This window comes from Malaclemys terrapin, chromosome 8 (assembly GCF_027887155.1).
Source record: "Malaclemys terrapin pileata isolate rMalTer1 chromosome 8, rMalTer1.hap1, whole genome shotgun sequence".
In the NCBI taxonomy this organism is placed as follows: Eukaryota; Metazoa; Chordata; order Testudines; family Emydidae; genus Malaclemys; species Malaclemys terrapin.
The window spans coordinates 36,863,765-36,880,528 of record NC_071512.1 but is presented as its reverse complement, the minus strand read 5'-3'; the positions used below and the strand labels follow the sequence as shown (position 1 = coordinate 36,880,528).

The 16,764-nt window shown below is 50.6% G+C and overlaps 1 protein-coding gene across 2 annotated transcripts in view; it reads right to left on the bottom strand.

The window, feature by feature from the left end:
- The window catches only part of SLC4A9 (solute carrier family 4 member 9), a 52,568-nt gene that overhangs the window by 4,826 nt on the left and 30,978 nt on the right, over positions 1–16,764 (bottom strand). For both annotated transcript variants that reach the window (XM_054038567.1, XM_054038566.1), the window contains exons 16-20: positions 8,646–8,824; positions 7,118–7,190; positions 6,133–6,201; positions 1,680–1,853; positions 441–596 (exon numbers count right to left, since the gene is read on the bottom strand). In XM_054038567.1, coding sequence (XP_053894542.1) covers positions 441–596; positions 1,680–1,853; positions 6,133–6,201; positions 7,118–7,190; positions 8,646–8,824 — 651 coding nt within the window. The remainder of the gene's footprint in view (positions 1–440; positions 597–1,679; positions 1,854–6,132; positions 6,202–7,117; positions 7,191–8,645; positions 8,825–16,764) is intronic.

Here is a 16,764-nt window from a genome sequence, read left to right as displayed (position 1 = left end):
GGGCGCCAAGGTTGGAATGGGACCAAGGCAGCCTCTTGGGCACTGTCGCTCATGGGGGAGCTACAGTCTCCATCCAAAGTTCCTCCCACTCTTCAGACGCTCTGTGCTGGAGCCCTCATTAGCCATACATTAGGATCACTCCTCTCCAAGGAGCCCCGGTGAGGAAGGAGCATCTCCTCCCTCTCTTCCCCCCACACTGTTGCTGTCTCCTCAGCAAGTCTGTTCACTCAGCCTGCCTTGCTGGGCCCGATGGAGGCCCCTGTGACAGGCGATCAGCTCTCTCTGCCTGGGCTGAGACCAAAGGGGCAACGTGCCCATGATGGCGCTTCTCTAGCAGGTGAGAGAGGCCAGTCCCCACTCACAGCGAGGGGAACGCCTCCCCACCCTGTGTGTCTGTGTAACGACATTTGGGGCAAACGGCTCTTTCCTGCCCCACTTACATCCTCGCTGTCGCTCTCCTCCTTCTCCTGGCTCCTCTGCAGCTTTTCTTCTTCCTCCTTCCTGTCTTTTTCTGGCATGATGTCATCCAGCCAGCTGAGGTCCTGCCAGGAGAAGATGCATTCCATAGCCTTCCGGATCCCCACCAGTGCCAGGAGCTGGGGCCAAACCAAAGGCTCAAGTAAGCATCATGCAAAGGATGGGCACAATTAGTGACCCACAGGGAGTGTAGTCACAGCATGGGAGTGGGAGTCAGGACTCCTGAGTTCTATTCTGACTTTACCATTTACTTGCTGTGAGCCCTAGGGCAAGACCCAGTGTTGCTCAGTGCCTAAGTTCTCCCATCTGTAATATGGGGATAATATATTGCAGGGGTGCAAGGCTAAATTAGTATTTAAGTGGGGGATTTTTTGAGGTCCTTGGATGCAAGCTGCTATATAGGTGCAAAGTATTATTACTGAAGTGGCTCACATCCCCATCCAGTGTAGGATTGAGTCTTATGTCAGTTCACCCCAGGTCCCCATTTGAGAACCTATCCCATTATTGCAATCAGTGAAGTCAGTGGCAACACTTCCACTGCCTTCAGTAGGAGCAGGAGCAGGCCCTCGATGCCTCCAGCAATGGAGATTCCATCCTTCAGGTCTGAAGCTTTCCAAACCAGGCCTGTTTACCACCTTCAGACAGCAGAGACATCCCAGCAGCCCTCAGCTGCCATATGAGAACATATAGCCAGCGGGGCCTCGGTCTCAGAGCTGGCAAGGCATTGACAGTTAGTATTGCAATCTTGGACTGCACAGGAACCATTGTAGAGCACGGGGTGGCCCAATCCAATCAATAGAGAGGCCTCTGAGTTCCTGCAGCAGCTGGAGTTTCCAGATGCTCATCAAGGGCAGTTCTACACATAGGGCATCTGGGAAGCCAAGACACAGTGTAGGTCTCTCACACCCTTGGGTAGAGAGTGGGAGCTGATCCCTTCAGCAGCCCATTCTCTCGAGCAAGCCTGGAGGGCCTTGTCTAATGGGAATCGTGAGCACTTCATAGGAGGGGAGAGGGAGGAAGCCCAAGAGACAGGAGCTAGGGTTGTCCGAGGCCTGGGACTTGGCTGTTTCTGGGCCATACCAAAGTGGGACCAGGGTGGGAGATGCAGATCAACAAGTGCTCCCCTTCTACGTAAGGAGAAAGCCACCCAGCCTAGCAGGGCACAGTGAGCCTGTCACTGCCCGGATATGAGGACCTCCTACCATCACTGGGAAAATAATGGCAGCTACAGTTGACTTGAGGATCCACAGCGCAGCCAGGCAGAGCATCTGAATGAGGGTGAATAGGTGCACTCGGCGCAGGGGGACGTGGCGAAGGTACATGAAATCAGGCTGGTGTTTGGCAGGCATCAGAAGGAGCTGGATTCTGTCCATGAACTGAAATGGAACAAGGGCAAACAGGTCACAAGATGCCAAGTGGGTGAGCCCCTGACCCAGCAATGAGACAGGACACTCAGGTTCCCAGGATATATTCTACACTCATCTCGGGGATTTATTTCTGGTAAGGAGAGTCCGAGACCCTGAGGTCTGCAGATTGCAATCTGCCAGGCTTTGCTTTTCACATTCCAAACCCCAACCCCAACCCCAACCCCAACTTCCCGCTAAGGATTCTGGGTAAAGTAGTCCCACAGACATTTCCTATACTAAGAGGGAACACTTTAGGAAAATTCTGCTATGCTGATTTACATGTCATAAACCCCACTGAAATCCTACAGCAAGCTCAGATTGGAAACCTGCCTGGGGAAAATCTTTCCAACGACATGCGGTGCTGCCAGCCCTAACTTGGGTCATGATTTCAAGCTTCTCTGCAAGGAAGAGGGGTTGATTTTTTTTTAATGAAAACAGATTCTCTCTTAATTACATGCCTCCAGGAGTTGGGGCTTTACGAAAAACACCAACTATCACAAGGCTTGCAATAAAATCACAAGAGCTGGCAACACTGGACATACTGCAGTCTTCAGCTCCTGGCAGTCTAGTAGGAGTTCCATCCAACAGTCAGAAGCACACATCACAGGACAAAATTCGTCTTCTTCTTCTCTCTCTCTCTCTCTCTCTCTCTCTCAATTTCACTCACTTGCAGCAGCTCTGATTTACTTTCAGCTCTGCATGTGTGTGTGTGTGTGTGAGAGAATGAGAGAGAGAGAGAGAGAGAGAGAGACAGAAACACAGAGGCAGGCTCTCCTGAACCACAGAGCTAGCCAAAGGGGCGAAATGGGATTGTGCCTGGAGGGTTTTATCACAAAGGAAAAAGGACTCCCACTATTTATATTTCCATTAGAAATCGAGGTCTTATCAATCATGTTGTTCTGGGAAGGCGCCATGGCTGCCTGGAGAACTGGTAGGGTTCTGAAGTCACAGAGAGCGTGGAGGTGAACCCGGAGTGATCAAGAGAGGAAGGGATTTTTATTCAGACTGTTTACACTCTACTTTTGCTTGTTTTTGTTAACACTTGACTCAAACCCTTAGGCGAGAAGCTCGCTCTCTCTCTCTTTAAGAGTCTGAACACTATGCCCTTTCCGTGAATGGCTGAGAAAGCTCCAAGGCCACAGCACTGAGCTATCCAAGGAGTCCTCCAGCAAAACCAGGAAAGACAGGAGATAATATCCCAGATGCTTTTCAGGTAATATTTAAAAAAAAGCAAAACTAAACTAAAAATCCCCTCCCGCCAAAACCCTTATCCTTCCCCCTGCCGCTTCTCTGAGGCCTTATTATTCATCACAATGATGCAGAGAAGGGCTCAAACCTGACTTGTCTCATCCTTCACCAGTCACCTCTAACCATACCATCTCCCAGAGCTGTCTCCTGTTATTTCAGCCCTCAGTTCAGTGAGCACAGAGGGGTTAATCATTACAGCAACTGCCCCCTTGGGCTAAGAGCAAAATGAAAAGACCCTGGAGACAGAGTCCCAGCTAAAAGCAAAGCGCCCTGGCACCAGCTCCTCCATGCTGACACTGTTTCTAGAGTGCTTGTGCTGGCAGCTTCTCGGTTCCAGCACAGCCCCTCCAGCGCGGTAGCACTGAGACCAGGCACTCGGATCAGTTAAATGCTGGCTGGGCCAAAGCTCTCTTTAGAGTTGGGACAGACAAACGAGGGCTAGGACAGGCCATTTGTAAAGGACTCTCTAAAGACCTTTCTCCAATAGCTTTGCTGTAACATACGAGCCCTCGACAGACCCACCGCTAATAGGGAATACCTGATGGGCAGGGGGGCAGAACAGTTTTATTGGCATGAGACCGGGATGCTGAAATCACAAGTGAGTTAGGCAGGTCATGCCAAACCAGAGCCAATAAACCCTTTCTACCACCCCCATCCCGCCATGGACTCTGCATCTGCCACATGTGCTACAGATCAGCTATTTTCAGAGTGTTTTAGAGAGGATGTGTTTATTTTATTTGTACAGTGAATCCATGGATCCAACAGTGGGAGCTGGCTGCCTACAAACAAGGGGAATGTTAGACGCATCTAAACCTGGCCTAAAATAGCTTTTCTGTAAATATTGTGATTTCAAGGACTAATATCTCAGACCCTTCCATGCTGTGTCCCCCATTAGAAAGCTGGGAACCTCCCCTTTCCAATCAGATAAACCTCCAGCTTCTAGCACTAACAGTTTGCAGAATGCCAGGCTTCCAACCTGGCACAGGTTTGGGATGGATATTTCCCATCCCATGTCTCAAGGTGGGGTCATTTTGTGGGGAAATGCCCCATTTAGGGAAAGAAAGAGATTTCTGGGGAAGGACATTTTTCTACAGAAACAAACAAACAAACAAAAAAAACCCATAGCAGTTTGAACTTGTCCAGAGGGTTGGAATATTGGCAATAGGGCAGTTGAGGCATTCAAAGGTGTAATATAAATGTAATTTATTACATGGTTCTTTTAATATCTCCTTTCCTCTATCTAAGTGATAAAATCTATCCATCCATCCCCATTCACACCCCTCTATCCATCTTAGTGGTGATGCCTATCCATGATAAATGGCAGCATCTTGGGACACGTTTCTTTAGCATACACCTTTGAGTGCCTTGCCTGCACTCTGCTCCCTAATCAAGCTCTATGGGACTCTTCTAATGTGCCCGGCGCAGCTCCAACCAGCCTCCTTTTGTCCAGGGCCGGCTCCAGGGTTTTGGCCGCCCCAAGCAGCCAAAAAAAAAAAAAAAAAAAAGCTGCGATCGCAATCATGATCTGCGGCAGCAATTCGGCGGAAGGTCCTTCGCTCCGAGCAGGAGTGAGGGACCGTCCGCCGAATTGCCGCCGAATAGCTGGACCTGCTGCCCCTCTCCGGAGTGGCCGCCCCAAGCACCTGCTTGCCAAGCTGGTGCCTGGAGCCGGCCCTGCTTTTGTCAACCTGCCCCAGAAATTTTCCCTCCTCTCCCTCCAAATGTGGAATTTCCCCCTTGAAATCACACCACCCTAGTGCCCAGGAAAGGCAAATGCCAGCCCTGCACCAGGAACAGCTTTTCTATGCTTATGTAAGTCCCAGCTTTGTGCTCTGTTACTGTGTAGCACAGGGCTAGAAATGAGAGCTCAGTAGCACTAGGGAATGGGGCCCAGCCCCTCTTCTTGACCTGACAGGCCCTGAGATGCCAAACATTTTGGGTGACATTGTGACATTTTGTATTCCAGGTCATTGGGCCCTGAACAGTAGGAGTCACGAACTCACAGTAACTAAGGAGACGTCTACGCTGCAAAACAAAAAAACAAAAACCCGCAGCAGCAAGTCTCAGAACCTGGCTCAATTGACCCAGGCTCATGGGGCTCTTGCTATGGGGCTACAGATAGCAGTGAAGATGTTTCTCACGCAGGCTGGCGACATGGCTCTCAGATCCACACCCTTTTCTGGGTCTCAGAACTCGGGCTCCAGCCCAAACATCTAACACGTCTATTTTTAGCCCCGCAGCGTGTGTCCAAGTCAGCTGACCCAGGCTCCAGGGCCGGCTCCAGGCACCAGGCAACCAAGCACATGCTTGGGGCGGCACCTGGTAAAGGGCAGCTAATCTTGGGGTGGTGGGGGGCAGCGTGGTGCGGCATTCCGCGGAGGAGGGGCGCTCCGGCGGCGCGGCGCTCAGCGGGGGGGTGGCACGGGGCATGGCACTCAGGGAGGGTTCTGGCAGCTCGGCGATCAGCGAGGGGGCGGCGCAGGGGCGCGGCGCTCAGGAAGGGGGGGGTTCCGGCGGCGTTCGGCGGGGCGGCGCTTTTTTTGCTGCTTGGGGCAGCAAAAAAGTTAGAGCCGGCCCTGCCAGGCTCTGAGACTTGCTGCCGTGGGATTTTTTTTTTTTTTGCTGTGTAGACATACCCCAAAACACCCACCTTTATTGGTGAGAAGACACAGAAAATCGTCCCAATAAATGTGTGTGTTTAAATTCTCTACAATAGGTTTTCTGTAACAGATGGGAAACCTAGACAATACACGGGGTGGTGTGATAGGGGGTCTATCACCATTTGTTTGGCATGACCTGCACAATATATTTGTGATGTCACCCTCTTCCCTCCCCTCCAAACATTAACAAGTTTATAAATAAGCCCCCATGCCACAACATATGGCTAGAGCCAGAACTGAGCAAAAATGTTACATCCCTTGAATTCAACCCACATATTGAGAACATTGAGAAACTGGTGCAGACATGTTAAGGTGATTGACCTCCATGGATCTGTACTCACCTGGATACTGTTAAGAGCAGCCACGCCCATGTACAGAAAGACACCATATAGCACAGGCATAGGGATATACTGGAGAAATCAAGTGAGAAGCATCAGCATGGTCAGATGTAGCTTTCCTTACAAAAACTTATGGAATTGAATCATCTTCCATAAGATCAGTCTTCAAGTATGGCTGGCCCATTTGGTTGTTTCATTTCAGACACAGCAGCTTAGTTTTACGGTTATTGCTTAAGTTATAAAGAATTGAAACTTTGGATATATTCCTATGCAGCACACTTGGTTAAGATAGCATTATGGTGGTAAAGACAGATTAGCTACTGCAGAAAACAACTTGCTAGAAAGTTGTGGGTATCAAAATCCAAATATTTGAAAACCAGGAAATTCTGCTGTAAGAGAATGTTTTCAAAGCACAAATATTTGAAAGTCAGGAAATTCTGAATAAAGGTTCCACAAACACTCTTAACTCTGCCCCCAAACCCCATTATACCCTGAATTGTCCATCTGATGACAAATCATCGGTAGTATCACTAAGGTTTTGTTGTATTTTGTGGGTATGTCTCCTCAGGCTGGAATTTACACCTCCTGTTCCAAGGGGAGAAATACTGTAGTGGAACAGTATAGAGTGGAGAGTGTATGGGGACTGTATGAGGAGGGTAAAATGTGACCACTCTGTGGTCTCTCGATGAGCACAGGAATGGGGATGGTGGAGGGAGGTCTTTGGCCTGCATATGGAAAATAGGAGGTGAAGCTGGCACAGGAGGGAGTGAATTGGAGGAGGAGCTGTGGCTGGAAGATGATGGGGGTGTGCAGGTCATCCATTACAATATCGGATGGTGAATGGTATTTTCTTGGGCTTAGATGAGTGAAAATTAACTGAGAAGGACTATCAGAATTTGTGATGCATCCATCGCTGTGGGCTCTGTGCTGATAGTCCAACCTTTTCCCACTTCTGTAATAATGACGTAAACCAAAAATGCTTTATTACCTTGAGAACCGGGGCCAAAAAAACCGACACTCCGGTGAGGATAAAGACCACCAGGCCAGTCAGTCTCTGCTCCCTGCAGAAAACACTCCTGCTGTTAGACACTTTGTATTTCATGTTTGAACCACAGCTCTTCTTACCCGGCCCAATCTATGGCCAGAGATACAGAGTAGAACAGCCAGTGCACTGCTCCAACACCGTAAGAAGATGCCCCAGCTGCAAGTAGCCCTGCCCGTAGTATCCCCTAAGCCTCTGCTAATGCTCCATTTCCGCTTTGCCTCTAGGGCTAACCTGAATGTGAACAAAGCAAGGAACTGCACACAGGTGCTCCAAATGGAGCTGCAGGCATCAGCTGAGAAGGGCTTGTGCAGAAGCCCCTGTTCTGCTTTGCTATTCTTCTCTGAACCAGGTGCTATGAAGCACCAGCCTTCACTTCTTTACCTCAGAGTCAAACCAGGCATAGCAAAAGGAGAAGTGATGTCAGAGTCAAGGAAAAAACGTCTGCCATCGCCCTAGACTTTTCCCTGTCGTTGGCTCCTGCAGCACAGTGACAACGGACTGTTCAGGAATTGTATGGGGTTACAAGCACCCTATACAATGGCCTCATTGCATGGATAGCTGTGCCTTAGCATGGTGTGAAAACCGGTAATAAAAAATCCATGCATACTTAGTACTTGCTGTTGTAGCACAGTATGTAGCTCTGCCCAGTGAGTAGAGAGCATCTACAGATCTTTCTAGTCAACACGAAACTCCTAGTTGACTGTCTACTTCAGGGGTCGCCAACCTTTCAGAAGTGGTGTGCCAAGTCTTCATTTATTCACTCTAATTTAAGGTTTCATGTGCCAGTCATACATTTTAACATTTTTAGAAAGTTTCTTTCTATAAGTCTATAATATATAACTAAACTATTGTTGTATGTAAAGTAAATAATGTTTTAAAAATGTTTAAGAAGCTTCATTTAAAATTCAATTAAAATGCAGAGCTCCCTGGACCGGTGGCCAGGACCCGGGCAGTGTGAGTGCCACTGAAAATCAGCTTGTGTGCCACCTTTGGCACGTGTGCCATAGGTTGCCTACCCCTGGTCTACTTAGACAGACAGATGGATCTGATTGTGTGCCCATCCATTCATTGGTTTTCTATACATCAGCCATACGTCTGTTCCAAAATCCCAACCTCCAGCAGTGGCTGGTACCTGGTGCTTTAGAGGAATGCAAAATTCCCCTGTAATGCAGCTGGCCAACTGTGCAGTGAGGAGCTGGGGAAGGGGAGCTTCTTTCTTCACTCCCGTAGCACCCTGCACTCCGAAGCATGGAGTCAGGTTAGCTGGGAAGACAATTCCCAGAGCACTTCCAGCACCAGATCATCAGCAGGACACATTTTCCCTTTGTTGTTTAGTGATTTCTACCAGTAATATTCACCACAGAGCTCACCACGACTCAGCACTGGAATTCCAGGGTCAGCCTGGCCCTTGGAGAGCACGCCAGCTGGAATTGTCAAGGTGGTTTTGCTTAATGGGAGGGGGGCACAATACCTGATTCCCAGGAACTTGGGCTGCTCTCCTGGTGCAGAAGTTGTACTCTCCTTTTTCAGGCTGTCCATGTGGGCCAGGGAGATGACGGTGGCAGACACATACCAGGGGAGACCCGTCACAGATGTGAGGATCATCAGAAGGGAAACGCAGAATAAATCCAGGTGAAAACCTGCCCCTTTCTGGAATGAGAGACACATCAGTGCTCAGCGAGACATCAGCCTGCAGGGAATGGGGAATCAAGGGTTACATCTTGTTTCCAATGGATTCTACTGGCTGTAGCAGGAGCTCTGTGCATGTAGCCAAGGGTCCCTGCAGGGGAGTTGGGCTCTGTGGAGGCACCTGAGCTGACAGACCCTAGCTAGAGGCTGGGGGTAGGACATTCTCAGTGAAGAACCCTTGACTCTGGGATTTGCTTCATCCCTTGGGCTAACACAGCCATATCTTATCTTCAGCTCACACGGCCAGGCCTATCTACAGGCTTTTAACTATGGGATGGTCATATGGGAAGGGTTTCATTTTTGCTTGTGGAAATTGCTGGGAGTCAGGTGCCCTGGGTTTTGCAAATCCCACTAGACACCTATCCACATCTTTAGGTGCCTAAATACCTTTAAAAATCTGGCCCCTCAAGCATCACCAACCAATTAGGCAATCAGCTTGCTGTCTAGTGGACAATGATCCTTTGATAGATATTTGGGAAAAAAATGTTAATAACCTACAGGGAAATAATTAAACAATCTCCCCCTGCCCTTCCCCCTCACCCCCTCCCCCCCCGAAGCCAACTGTCTCTCAGTAATTCAATGAAAACAGAAGAAAAATGTGTACAGTTAGGATCCTGTTAGTTCCTGATTGGCTCAAGGTGTAGGATGAGATCCAATCTCTGATCCAATCAGAATGCATGTGTACCCTACATTCCAGTGACCAGTGTCTCTACACAACAAGGTAGCTGCTATTAACGCTGTCTGTTGGGACTATTCATGGATGGTCTATTTCTCTCCACGGTTTTTGGTTCTTTTTTGTTTCTGTTCATTGGTCTGTCTGAAAACTACAAGGGCTTATAAATAAAAATACTAGCATTGTACAGTGATGAACATAGTCACTGCAAAGACTTGAGCTGATAGAGTCTAATTATGTACCTAGTCCTCTTTCTGGTTAGCCTGTCATTTGTAATCAAATCCCAATATAACACAAATGTATTCATTCTTCAGTAGGATTGGCTGTGGAACAATCATCCATAAAGCATGGATTGTTCATAAACCGTTCACCTCCTCTGCTCTAGTCACTATATTAGTGGCGTGGGGTTGGTTGCTTAAGTCACATTTTGTCCCTGATCCTGGCTGGATGTACTGAACAGGGGGATAATGAATCACATATAATGTGCTCTCCACTACAAATTTACAGACAAAAAATCATTCATGCTAAAATTTGGGATTTTGGAACATTTTCACAGCTACCCAGCAGCAGCCCAACTCCTCGAGGATAAAGAATAATTACACACCTTGTGGTAACTGTGCTTCTTTGGGATGTTTTGTCTGCCGTCCTATCTCGAAGCCACGCTGAGGGCCATCATGTTTAATGAAAGTGCGGGGGTATGACTCTGCGTGGCTACCTTGAAGATCTCAAGTATGGGGATGTTGCTGAAATTCACAGAAGAGGCAGCCTAAGTTCTGGTGAATGAGCTTTGATACCCAGAGGAATATCCCCTTGATCATGTGAGAGCAGACTGAATTGCACTGGGTGATCCATGTAGACATTCTCTTGAAGAAATGGCTTCAGAAGCACAGCAGGGGAGGCAGGACAAAGCCCTTTGGCCTATCTAGGCAATTTAGCAAAGCCCTTGAGACATCCAAGATCTGAAGTTTTTTCTCTCCGAGGAAGCAGCGGGGCTTGGGGCGAGGGAGGGAAAATGAATAGACTGAGTTAACTCAAAGTCCAAGCCATCTTTGGGAATAAACTTGGGATGAGGGCTCACCACTACTGTATCTCTGTGGAATGTGTGGAAGGAGGGTGGGCGAGGAGAGTTCAGGGCTCACATGCTGATGTTATGGCCATCTTGAGAGTATGGTGGTGTAGAGAGCTTTCAGAAAAAAGTTCAAATATGGGGCTCCATGAGACCAGACAGGACAATATGGAGATCCCAGGTAGGTTGGAGCTCCCTGATTGGTGGATAAGTGTGAAGCAATCCTTTTAAAAACCTAGAAACAGCAGGATGGGAGAATACTGGGCCTGACTAGAAGAGAGGATGGCATGGCAAAATCAGTGCAAAATGAACCTTTGTTGAACTGAATGAGAGTCCAGAGAATTTCAGGTGCAGGACGTAATCAAAGATCTTGGGAACAGGGGCCTCCAATGCATCAAGGTTGTGCTGGGCTGCCCAAATTGAAAGCCTTCTCCACTTCGAGGAGCAGGTTTTCCTTGTGGAGGGCTTCCTGCTGTGCAGTAGGACTTCTCATACCTGTAGGGAACAGTCAGTAGCACTTCACCAACCAGCATCTGGGCCATCAGGTGTAATGAGTTTGGGTCTGGGTGAAGAATTTGATCTCAGCTCTGTGATATGTCTGGATGGTCTGGAAGTGCCATCAGAGGCGAGATATCAGCCATATCTGCCTCGGCCAATCAGGATTGGTGTATCTGCATCCTGACTGATTTTCTCTTTCCCCCTGGGTATCAGAGGGCGGGGTCGAAATGCATACATGAGACCTGGATTCAGTGTCTTGCACACAGCCTGGGCTCATGTACTCTGGAGCAAAAGACTGGACACATCATGTTTTCTGTGGTGGAATTTCCCCACTGGTGAAATCTCAGTCTGAGGATGGTGCTCTTCAGAGACCATGATTGTCTCAGCAGACAATCTGTCCCCAGTTTGCTGTTGGCTGCTGGGAGATAAGAGCAATTGAAGTAATCCTAGGAAGTCAATGCCAAGTCCATAGTTTGAATGCCTCTTGTCACAGGGGTGAGGAATGGGCAACTCCCCTCTTGTTTAGATAATATATTGCAAATGTGCTGTCTGTTGGGTTCTGTGTGCTGGAATTTCTTAAGGCTGGCAGGTACGCTTTGCAGGTTAACCTGATTGTCCTGTGTTCCAAGAGGTTTATATGCAGTCTGATCTCTTGCTGGGATCACATTCCCTGTATTTGGAGATGGTTCCAGTGAGCACCCTACCCTGTTCCCAATGTGATCTCTGATCAGTGTCTTGGGAGGAGGAGAGGTGGAGTAGGGTACTCTTCTCCACACATTCTGTGAGTCTGTCCATCATCCTAGTGATGGCAGGATATGAGCTGGGATCATGACATGCATGTCCATTTGATGTCTTATAGGGATACACTGACCTCAGCCAGTCCTGTAACGGGGATAGGTGAAGTTGGGCTAGTGGTGTCACATGTGCAAAATGACATGTGGCCTAAAAGTTTGAGACAGCTTCTCAATGTAACTGACGGAGGTATCTTGTTGTTGGATATTGTCTGTATAGACTGAAATCTTTCTTCTGGAAGATATGCCTTTGCCAATTTGAGTTGATGAGAGCGCCTATGAACTCTATCCTCTGTGAAGGGTTGAGCGATTACTTTTTGTAGTTTACTATCAGGTCCAACTCCCTGAACAGGTCACAATCTATGTTTAGGGCTGTGATAACATTCTGATGAGACCTGCCTTTGATCAGCCAATCATCTAGATATGGATAGACAAGAATGCCTTGTCTCCTTACATCTGCGGCCACCACAACCATGCATTTTGTGAAGACTCTCACTGTTAACGACATGGTATTGATAGTGGTTGTGCCCTACTGTGAAATGTGACCTTTTTATGGGCCAGATGGATCCCGATACAGAAATTTGCATCCTGGAGTTTGAGAACCACAAACCAGTCTTGAGCCTGTAAAAAGCCTGTAAGCAGGTGATTTCCTTCGAGAGAACCTGGGTTCCTTTCTTGGAAAATAATCAGCAGGTTGTTATTGGAAGTATGTGGGTACTCTCTGTCTGGTCTGAGATTAGAATCTGAAGGGCTTCCACCTCAAGGTGGGAGTATAGACACTGGTGCTGGCTTTAGGAGTCACAGCCTGGCTGATAGGGGCACTGATGACGCAAATTTTGAAGTGAAAGGGCATGACTTGGAGCTGGATGTTCGTTCTGCTGGGTCCAAAGTGCCCCTCCTAGACTGCTCCAGTAGAAAAGGTTTTAGTCTCATGTCTCCTGGGTATTTCTCCTTCTTGGCAAGAAGGACCGGCAGATAGAGCCACGGTCAGGCATGGTGTGTGTGTAGCGGGGGGACTCTCACCTAAACAAAATAAACAGCAGTTCTGCCTGGCAGGGCCAGGAATGGGACCATCCCAGGACTGGCAGGCTTTGAGTCTGCCATATGAGCTAGTAGTGGTGGGGGGCCAAAACAATAATAGGGGTTAAAAAAAACCCAAAAGTTCGAGGAAGAAAAGAATGTCATTCTAAGGGAATGAACCCTAAGTCACTGCACGACAAGTGAGCATGAAGGGGCAGCAGGTTTGGTTCCATCTTGCTGCAATGGGCTGTAAGCAGGAAATGAAGGATGGTGACGGTATTCTGTCAGCTGGCAGGGGATGGGAGCACATGCACAGCACAGGTGCACCCCAACAGCCACTGCTATCCAGACTCCAGGGTCACATCCATGAAGTACATGCACAGTCTAGAACGGAATCCACATGGAGACATCTCCAAAGAACAAACACTATACTCTGACCCGGGAATCACAGGGAACTGAGCTCAGTACTTTTTTCTGCCAAGTTATTCCCGAAGCCATTTCTGCTGCCATTCATCTGGCTCTAGGGGGTGAGTCTAGCCTGCGCCATGGCCTCTGGAGGCTTCCTGCCGAATGCAGCAGGGCTTGTTTACTAAGGCCTGCTTGCACCTTGTTCTGGCACTGGCAGCTCATTTCCCTTCTCTTCCCCAAAGCTAAGCTGGCCGTTTCTATCCAGCCTTCAGAAGCAGGCAGGGAAGTCAGACTAACACAACAGCTGCTGCAGGGGTTTGCTCCAGGGAGGAAGGAGACTGGGTATCTTCCTGCTGGTAACTCTTCGGAGATGCCTTCGGAGGGCAGCTGATATGCATCAGGGAGGTGAACAAGCACAGCAAGAGCAATCGGATAAGTCACAATCCCAGCTCCGCCGAGCAAAACCAGGTGCGTTCCCAGGCCCAGTGAACCTGTTTGTCTTAGCACAAGGTCTGATGATTGGAGAAGGCTTCATCCTTGGCTCTGAGTTTGTGCCTGTGCGAGCAGGTTAGGGAAAACCTCAGTACACCTCATGAGAAAAACAAGTGCCAGCAGGGCCCAGCCCTGGGTAAGGCGCCCTGATGGCCAGAGGCCAAGCAACACAGCAGTGTCAGAGAGAAAGCTGGCACTCTCTCAACCAGACAGGTTCCTGCTAGTACGTTCAGCTGGGACGTCAGTGCCTGTGGCAAATGATGCCACAGGATGCTAGGGACAGACAGGCAGCTGAGACAGGGAGACTAGGGGAGGAACACAAAGAAAAGGTCCCTTGCTGGCATTGTCTGAAGGGAGGCAGTGTGACCTAGTGTTTAGATCAGGACACTGGGAGGCAGGAAACTGGGCATTTAGTCCTGACTGATTCACTGTGTAACTCTGGGCAAATGACTAGTCTCTCTGGGGCTCACTTTTCCCAGCTGTAAAATGGAGCTGACAACGCTGACTGGCATTGGAGAAGCGGGCTGAGATCCTAGCATGAAAGGCTCTGGGGAAGAAGCCCTTGTTTCCCTGGGTGATGGGAGGAGCTGGCCCTTGCTTTGCCAGGGGTCCCAGGGCTCAGAGGGACATCATGAGGAGAGCACTGTGTTTAGAGGCCTCTGTGGATTTAGGGGCTTTGTCGTGGCCCAAGCTAAGGGCTCGATCTTGGGAAGTGCTGAGTGCCCTCATCTCCCAGTGACTTCAGGGCCAACTGAGGGTACTCAGCACCTTGCCAGAGGCTCTCAGCTCCTCAAAGGATCAGTCCCTGAGTGGCTGAGAGCCTCCACCAGGCAATTAGCAGGGAGAATTCCTGGCTCCCTGCCTTCTGACAAGGGGAGGGGGCAGAAAGCGTCCCCCCCAGTGCATTGATTTTGCATAATACCTTTGTTTTCAAATGTCACCATGTCCCCAAATGCAGGGACAGGCATGCAGGGCCCAGCACTCCCCAAGGAGAGCCCTTCACCAGCCCACAGACAGCCCACAGTTTGGATTTGGTTTTGCATTAGTCCAGACTCTTCATGCTGATAGAAATTGGGCTGGGGAACAGCTGCAACATGCCCCTCCCCAGCTCTGCAGGCACGCATCCCCCTTCTCAGGCCTGGCTCGCTGAGGCAGAACTCCATTCAGAGACAGACCTCACTGTGCCCATCACTACACAATACCAGCAAGCTGCATCTCCTGTTAACATGGAGACCTGGCATTATCAGCCTTTCCTGTCTGATCTGCTTTAACCCAGGGGAGGTGACCCCGTGATAATCCAGCCCTTCACACAGCATTGGACACCAATGCTTGGGAGACTAGCCTAGAGCAGGGGCCCTGCACCCAATGCCTCCCCAGCCCTGCCCTCCATGCATTAGGGCAAGATTCCAGATCAGAGCCTGCAGGGAGCCCCACCTAGGGTGTCTGGTTTTTGACCGGAATGCCTGGTTGAAAAGGGATCCTGGCGGCTCCAGACAGCACCACTGACCAGGCCGTTAAAAGTCCAGTTGGTACGGGGCTGGCAGGCTCCCTACTCGGCTCCATGCAGCTCCCCGGAAGTGGTGACATGTCCCTTGGCTCCTAGGCATGGGACAGCCATGGGGGCTCCATGTGCTGCCCCTGCCACGCCCAAGCACCGACTCTGTAGTTCCCATTAGCCGAGAACAGCGGCCAATGGGAGCTGTGGGAGCAGCACCTCCAGGCAGAGGCAGTGCGCAGAGCCATCTGGCTATGCCTCCGCATAGGAGCCGAGGGACATGTCATCGCTTCTGGGGAGCCACCCGAGGTGAGCGCTGCCCGGAGCCTTCACCCTGAAACGCCTCCCATACCCCAACCACCTGCCCCAGCTTGGAGCCCCACCTGCACCCCAAACCCCTCATTCCTCACTCCACCCCAGAGCCCGCACCCCCAGCCGGAGCTCTCACTCCCTCCTGCACCCCAGCCCCCTGCCCCAGCCTAGATCCTCCTCTCAAACCCTGAACCCCTCATTTCTCGCCCCACCCCAGAGCCCGCGCCCCCAGCCCAGAGTCCATATCCCCTCCCACACCGCAACCCCCTGCCTCAGCCCGGAGCCCCTTCCCACACTCTGAAGCCCTTGACCCCCCCCCCAGCCCGGAGCCCCCTTGTGCACCCGAAACCCCTCATCCGCGGCCCCACCTCAGAGCCCGCACTCCCAGCCAACACCCTTACCCCTTCCTGGACCCCAACCTCCTGCACCAGTCCGGTGAAAATGAGCAAGTGAGGATGGGGGAGAGCGAGCGACAGGGAAGGGGGATGGTGTGAGTGGGACACCAAGCCTCGGAGAAGGAGCTAGAAAAGGGTCAGAGCCTTGGGGCAGGGGTGGGGAAGGGGGCAGGGCAAGGGTGTTTGGGTTTGTGCAATTAGAAAGTTGGCAATCCGAGCCCCGCCCCTCAGAGCCCCTAGAACAGATGGGATTTAACCTACCGGCTGCCAATTTCTGGGCAGACACGACTGTTTCCCTGGAGCCCTGGGATTAAGGAAACCCGCGAGGTGTTGAACAGGGCACAAGCCTATGTGATTCCCTCTAATACAGCTCATCCTCCCATCCCCAGGTCGGCCTTCCCCGCACCGCCAGCCTCCTGCCAGGCTCGGGCCGGCCTGCCCCGCACTGCCAGCCTCCTGCCATGCCCGAGCTGGCCTGCCCCATACTGCCAGCCTCCTGCCATGCCCGGGCTGGCCTGCCTTGCACTGCCAGCCTCCCGCCATGCCTGGGCTGGCCTGCACTGCACTGCCAGCCTCCCACGCCAAGCTGCCCCACCCCACCAGCCTCCTGCCATCCCCGGGCTTGCCTGTCCCCATCACCAGCCTCCTGCCATGCCCAAATCCCCAGCACTGCCAATCTCCTGCCATGCCCAGGCCAGCCTGCCCTGCACCACCAGCCACCCACCATCCCCGGGCCAGTCTGCCCTGCACT